The sequence below is a fragment of the Miscanthus floridulus genome, chromosome 17 (assembly GCF_019320115.1).
Source record: "Miscanthus floridulus cultivar M001 chromosome 17, ASM1932011v1, whole genome shotgun sequence".
NCBI classification, from domain to species: Eukaryota; Viridiplantae; Streptophyta; class Magnoliopsida; order Poales; family Poaceae; genus Miscanthus; species Miscanthus floridulus.
Genome location: NC_089596.1, coordinates 24,750,404 through 24,757,654, shown reverse-complemented (window position 1 = coordinate 24,757,654; position 7,251 = coordinate 24,750,404). Strand labels below are relative to the sequence as shown.

Here is a 7,251-nt window from a genome sequence, read left to right as displayed (position 1 = left end):
CTCGCGCCCGCACCATCGCCATCGCTTGGCCATGCTTTGCTAGTCTCTGGCAGTACCACGGTAGCTGCCAGCCCTCCCTCAATGTCGCTGATGGCTGCTACTGCCCCTGGCCCGAGCAATTTCTTCCCTCTCCTCTCTAATCCTCGTTTGAGAAGGTAGAACCCTAAACCTACTCGATCTATGCAATGTGAGTGTTTCTGTGATGGATTTGGGTTCTTAGTGGTACTATGAATGAGTAGGAGGGAGATTTGATGGATAAATTAAATCAATAAGTTGATTCATTTGGGGGCGCTACACAGCACGTGTGGCAGTGCCACGGTAAGGTGCTACAGTACCGCACCCCGCAGTTTGAGACTGCGTCTAGTTGTGACTTTCCCTAGATAAATCGATGTATTGGTTGGATTTATTCACCACATGCTCTCTCCCACTCAAAATGTTATCACTATTCCCATCTATTACATGACATCATGTGTTTTTATCTTGAACTATGCTCTAGAAATTGTTTGGTGATGTGGGAAGACATTTGAAAAATGGATTTGCTAAGAAAGAAGAAGGAGGTCATGAGCTTGTGGAGATACTGAGTGTGGCAGTGCCGCTCTTAGGGTGTGGCAGTGTCGCACTGCCTGGGTAGCACTGTCCATAGTGTCTCTCAAGTTCATGATCTAAGTCCTTTTTCTTATCAAGACTATTCTTCAAGTGATTTTCTATGTCCCATTTGCATAGTTTCTTATCTAGTTCATTCTATGCATAGATGGAGCACGGAGATAGTGACCGAAGGGGAAAAAGGAAGATGAATGAGCAAAGAGACAAGGATCCACCTCACCGTGGTCGAGGGAGGTCAACAGCAGCACACAGTAGTGCAGCTCCAAGGGGACTTGGTGATAGGGGGAGGTGCGAGCAATACATTGAAGATGAGGAGAGGCTGGAGATGATAGGTTGTACCACTGATGTCATTCCTAACACCTCACAACATCTCTCTGAGTTTGATGGCAGATACATGAGAGATTTTGAGGGTGAGATCATCATGAGACCTCCAGATGACTCCTGCCAGCATGCAGTTGTCAACTATTCCAAAAGTTGGAAGCTGGTGGAAGAGGCAAGGGGGATCAATCCCTATGCAGTGCGTAAGGATTTGGGCATTGATTACAGATTCTGGAATGAGTTTCATTCCAACTTTTATGCCACTGCCATTCTTGCATCCAAGAAAACCAAGATCATCAAGATGCAATATATTGATTGGGATGAGATGTAGGAGAAGGAGCCTGAGTTTGACAAGGTAATTAAAATTTGTGATAGGTTCTAGCTCTCAGACATCATGGGTTTCCAGTATAACTGGAATGAGGAGGTCCTTGCACAATTTCATGCCACATACTTCTATGACCCGACCTCTGATGAGATTCACTGGATGACTGATGGTCAGCACTATCGAGTCTACTTTGTCACTTTTAGCCGGATTCTTGGCTTTAGAGAGGAGCATAGAGGTTACACTTACATTCATGATGAGCCTCAAGCTGAAATCCATAACATTAGTTACATGTGGAGAGATAGAAGGATTGCATATGGCAAGAGGAGTGGTCTACACAACTTCTATTACATCCTCAACAACCTTATCAGGAACACCATCAACCCAAAGGATGGAGCAGCCTCAGATATTAATGGCTATGTGAGAAATGTGTTGGCTAGATTTGCTCCAGGTGGGGATAGGTTCAATGTCCCTAGATTTATGTGGACTAAGTTGAGATTTGCAGTGGAGGATGGGAGGAGGGGGCTGCCCTATGCCCCTTAACTCATGTTCATGATTGAGAGGGTCACTGGATTTTATTTTTCCAAAGGATGGGATGCACACCGTCTACAAAATTGAGAAGACCCAGCCAGCTATAGCTACTTAGGGAGCGGGGAACTCTCATTCTCATGTAGATATCCCTGAGTCTTCCCGCTCTAGGTCTCATAGAGGAGGCAAGATGAAGAAGTTTGGCAAGTGGTTGAAGGCAATCTTTGGCAAGTGCACCTATGCAGCTGATAGAGCATATGAGACATAGCTTGAGCAGTGTCGTAGCGTGGACAGGACCTTCCACCACTTCCTCCTATTCCACCTCCTCCACATTATGACCTTCCGAGACTCTTCGACACAGATTTAGATGATGAGGATGATGATGAGAGGAGCAGTAGGGACAAGCAACAGATTGGGATGAGACCCTAGAGGGATACTGTCAGAGATAGGAGCCAAGATGTTCCACTCGTTCCACTCTCTACACCGCCACTACTCACCGTTAGGGCCATGCACGTATTGACTCCAACGACGATGATGGTGATGGTGGTGCTAGGACTGCTGCAGGAGGTGCTAGGGCAGCAGGAGATGATGATAGTAATAGGATGGACATCCTGAGAGATAACGAGTAGGTGTTGATCTTTCTTCTTTTTTTCTCTTTTTGGTGCTTTATGCCAAAGGGGGAGAAAATTAGAGGGGTCAACAACTTTTTGACACCATGGTCAGCAGCTGCACTTCATGTCCTATTCGATGAGTGTTAGTCTTCGCTAGGTGGAAAGTTTGAAAGTCGCTCAAAACTCTAAATTGTGAAATAATGCTACTATTTGACTCTTTGTGTATCAGATATGGACATGTATCGTTTGTGTGGATTAGAAGTCATCTTATTGTGCTAGGCTGAATATCTTTTTTTTATCTAAGCTAGTTGTGTGGTGCTTGACTCTGTCTTGCTCGTACAGTCAGGTGCGGCAGTGCCGCACTCAGCTGCAGCAGCAAGCACATATGTGCATGATCTGTCATATGCATCACGTATATATTTTCTTGACACTATGTGCAGCACCCCACAAAGGCATAGATGTAGGGGGAGCCCCAATTTTCACTTCACTAAAGTGTGAATCTTGGCCTCTTATGCCAAGTTGAGAATTCAATTCTCTATTCATATATTTAGGGGAGGCTCTACACCCATGGCTCAAAAAAAATCTCAGTTATTCATTTCATATCTTTTGTAAGCTCTAATTGGGTTGTCATCAATCACCAAAAAGGGAGAGATTGTAAGTGCAATCAAGCCCTAATGTGGGTTTTGGTGTTGATGACCACCTAATTAAAGAACTAATGAGATTTATTAAGATGACAAGCAGGGAATTCATTATAGAAGATGTCACATGGAAAGGAGGAGCCCCCAATTATAAATAAGGACGCCATCGCGCTCAAAGGAGTTTTGAATTCTTTTGTCTTTGGAATTGAGTATGGAAAAAAGCCGTACTATAAAGGGAGACACTACAACTGGTTAAAAGTGTGCAACCAAATGCTCAATCTTTGCACAAAACATCTTCACACCTCAGCCAAGACAACCAACTTAACAACTCCTTCACCCTTGCTGTCTTGCTAGGTGCGGCAGTGTCGCACTTGGAGAGAGGCACTGCCGCACCACGGGATAAATCCTTGTGTCATCTTGTGGTTGTATTGCTACACTTGTGTTGTTGTTGTTGAGGTGATTTATAGGGTTTGAGGCCGATCTACTTATGTGTGGTGTTCCCACCACTTTCAGTTGTCGATCTATGATCTACTACCCTGCAGGAAGCTAAGAAATTTATCCGATCTAAATTTTGTTGGGTAGATTTTGAACTGTGAACTAATCTCTCTTGCAGGTGCGGCACTGGCAGTGCCGCACTCACAGAGTGGCGGTGCGGGTGAATTTGACTTCGGTTTGAGTTGAATTTTTACAGGCCTATTCACCCCCCCTCTAGGCGTACCAGAGATCCTACATAAATTCTAACATCTGTTCCGGTCGCTCTTCATCAGTTTTGCTAGGAGTCATGTGTGCATCAAAGCGCTCTCACTACAACACTGATAAGCTACTAGTCTCGTAGCACTACATCTAAGTGCTCCCATCATCAAATCCAAATTGCACTTAAGACACACTATCATGTACTTAGCCTTCACAAAACCTTGCAAGTTGCAAAATATGCCAAATCCAAACTCGGAGGGCCAAGAAAACAAAATGGCCTCAATTGGACTAACTCTTTGCCATTATCACCGCAAAACAAAAAGTTAGCCATATGTTCACCAATCACTGAAACCCGAAAATAAGGGCCTCAATGCATTAAGGGAAAAGAGGAGGATATGTCAATTAGTCAATGTATTCCACCTACACCTGCTCACCATGAGCGTCTTCCAAGGTGTGGGCTGGCACCTTCTTTCTGGAATCCTGCTAGCCAAGGCGCTCGATGAAACGAGGAACTATGCAACTATTGTTCTATGTGACATGTGAGATGCTCTAAATACCTTTTTGCAAGAGGATGACATAGTTTCATGGGCTTATCTCCGTAGTGCAGGAGGATAGGAACAATTGCTCAAGTTTTTTCTCTGTAGTTAGAACATATGTTGATAGGTGGTTTTGAGTTATATCTTGGGTCTAAGATTCTACGCAGCATAGAGCATACTAATATCATTTTCTCTCCCTCCTTTTAACTTTTAAATTTCTACTTTTCCAAATGAATGCAAACAAAGAGATGTTTTACGGCTATTTCAAATGAGAGAGAGAGAGAGAGCAGGTTTCATAATTGTTTTAACCAAACAACTTATAACCTTTTCACAACACATAACTTATAATAGCTTTTCCACATCTCAAAGCTCATAGCTAAACAAAAAGGCTCTTAGAATAGCCACAAAGTTGTTTTTTCATCGATGCCTCAACAAGTATTCCTAGCATATTCGTTAAAAGAATATTCACAAGCTTGTAGCATATTCTCCTCTAAGTATTGAGGTTTACCATTGCAATAGTTGATGCTTGAGTTTTTTTGCATTTGTTAGGTTTAGCCCACTTTGAAAATTGATGATGAAGGAGCTCTCATATTTCAGACTAGTCTTTTAGGTTGACTTAGGCCTGAGCAGGACATTAAGAACTCCAACTGGAGTCCATCTGGTGGCCTAGTGGACGTCCATTGGCATATTATGGGCTTGCTTTTTTCTCCACGGTCGATGCAACCACTGATGTCTTGCTGAATCCCGAATTTATTAGATTTTTTGTGATGTCAATATTTGCAGATACCCACCTGAGAGGACGAAGGCGATGCTTGTGCACTGACAGCTTGTAAAGACAAAAAAAAAAAAACAGGACCTTTGTTGGCTTGGTGTATTGGTTCTTTTAAAAGCTTTGGTGCTCCTTCCTGCACGCTACGTGTTTTTTCTACGTGGACCTTCAAAAGTTCAAAACCTCTATAGTGCTTTTGCAACGTGGAGCATCGTGGGATGACAGTGTTTTTTCGAGTTCGGTGCAGGAATATGCTTATATGCCTCTGGAATAACTTGTTTTTGTGAATTTGATACTAGAATCTGAAGCCAAGCTTCAGTGCACGATGGGGTTTTTGCATGGTAGAAGACTAGAAGCTATGATATGGAAAAGCTGTCTGAATTAAGTTTTGGGGGATTATCGCTGCTGCATCAACCGTTCTAGTTGTGCCTACTACAAGTTATTAGTTGTTATTGGATGAATGAAAAGATCATATATGCGCAGTATGCTTGCAGTTCCCAAGAGTCAATGCATGAGTCAGGATAAATGTTTTTCAGATTCCATTAGAAGCTGACATCGCATAACAGAGCAACAATGTATCGATAATCAGATCATGCACCACACACACCAATTTTTGTCCAAGGATCGGAAAACCAAATGCTCTGAACTCTGAAGCAGACAGTTATCAGACAGACAAAAGAAATCGAGAAGATGATAACCTGATGATGGTTATTTACAACGAGCTAGCAGCACTGTACTCCATCCATATGAATAATGATTAATTGTGTATTTGCCCGGTCTTGATGACCGATCGATCGATAAATCATAAGCAGAAGAACTAGAATAGCTTGTTTTCTGCATGCATGTTTGATGAGTATCTACTCCCACAAAAGGGGCGGTGCAATGTGGTGGGCTCATTCATTCACAGTCTACACTAGTTACATGCATCACGTACGCTAGTTCATTCGCGCACATGGATCGATCTTGCTTAACTTTCAGGCCATTTTGTTTGTCTTCTGATCAGCCTGACTTGACTGTGTCGATGGCATGCGCTAGCTCCTCGATCTTGGCGCCGGTGACCTCCTTGACGACCTTCCCACCCTTGAGGATCTTGAACGTTGGAACAACCTTTATGCCCAGCTCCTTTGCAAGCGGCTGCAACAAGAAGCAAGTGCCACACAAATACAGTGGCCAGCAGGGTTTTTTTTTCAGTATTCATGCATGCCATTACATATTCCACACAACTAGCAGTGGCAGTGATGAATGAAATACAGACACAGAAGAGAAGAGATAGATCATAGATGTCAATCAAAGCTAAGTAATCTAGGTAGGTAGCTGACGTACCTTGTTGTCCTGGTTGCAGTCGAGCTTGAGGAACACAACGTCCAGGTTCTTCTCAGACATCTCCTGGAACTTGGGAGCCATCATTTTGCAAGGCCCGCACCTGCAAATGAATTAATACTGTCTCAGATTCTACAATTTACAGTCTCAGATTCTTATAGTAGTAAAAAAAATTGCACGTACCACTCGGTGTACATGTCGAGGACGACGACCTTGTCGCCGGCGGCCTCGACGATGGGCCAGAAGGTGTCCTTGTTGACCTCCGTGACCTGCCCGGTGACGGCCTCAGCCGCAGCTCCCACCGAGGTCGTCTCGATCCCGCTCGACCTCAACGGCGCGACTCCCCTCGTCTCGGAGGCCGTCATCGCCAGCAGCAGGCTCCTCTTCTGGACCGCCGCCGCCGCCCAGCTGCTGCCAACCGCCAAGACAGCCGGCCGGCACGTCGTGGAGATGGGCGCCGGCGAGGAGGCCAGCCCGTGGGACGAGGAGATGGTGGGTATGCGCAGGGCCATTGGTCTGGTCCGTACGTACTCGCTGGTGAACGGATCGGAGCGGAGCTAGCTGAGGAGGGTACAGTAGCGGCCGCTGGGGGACTGACTGGCTGGCGATGATGGAGGTGCAGCCGTGCAGGGCAAGCAAAGGTGGTGGCTGTGATTGGCCGCCGGGATTTCCCAAGATAAGCCGCGTGGCGCCAATCACACACACGCCACGCAGCGCAGCTCGTTCTCGTTCGTTCGCCTGGTAGTTCTCGTTTGGGCCGCGAAATGAAACGAATGACAGGCCCAGAACAAGACCAAGCCCAGGCCCATTCTGGCTGAACACTTTCCCTCTCTGCTTACCGCGGAGCCCAGCCCAGCCCGAGCCGGGGGTTTTGTGCTCTTCTTCTCCCGGTCCGGTAGCGCTCTCTCTGCTG

The 7,251-nt window shown here is 45.4% G+C and overlaps 1 protein-coding gene across 1 annotated transcript; it reads right to left on the bottom strand.

The window, feature by feature from the left end:
* Positions 1-5,770: 5,770 nt before the first annotated feature.
* On the bottom strand, positions 5,771-6,940 carry LOC136517382 (thioredoxin F, chloroplastic-like). The gene is made up of 3 exons (XM_066510934.1): positions 6,522-6,940; positions 6,342-6,441; positions 5,771-6,152 (listed from the first exon to the last, which is right to left on the bottom strand). Exons 1-3 carry the CDS (start codon positions 6,848-6,850, stop codon positions 6,018-6,020), a joined length of 564 nt encoding a protein of 187 aa, XP_066367031.1. The 5' UTR covers positions 6,851-6,940; the 3' UTR covers positions 5,771-6,017.
* Between the last annotated feature and the right edge of the window lie 311 nt (positions 6,941-7,251).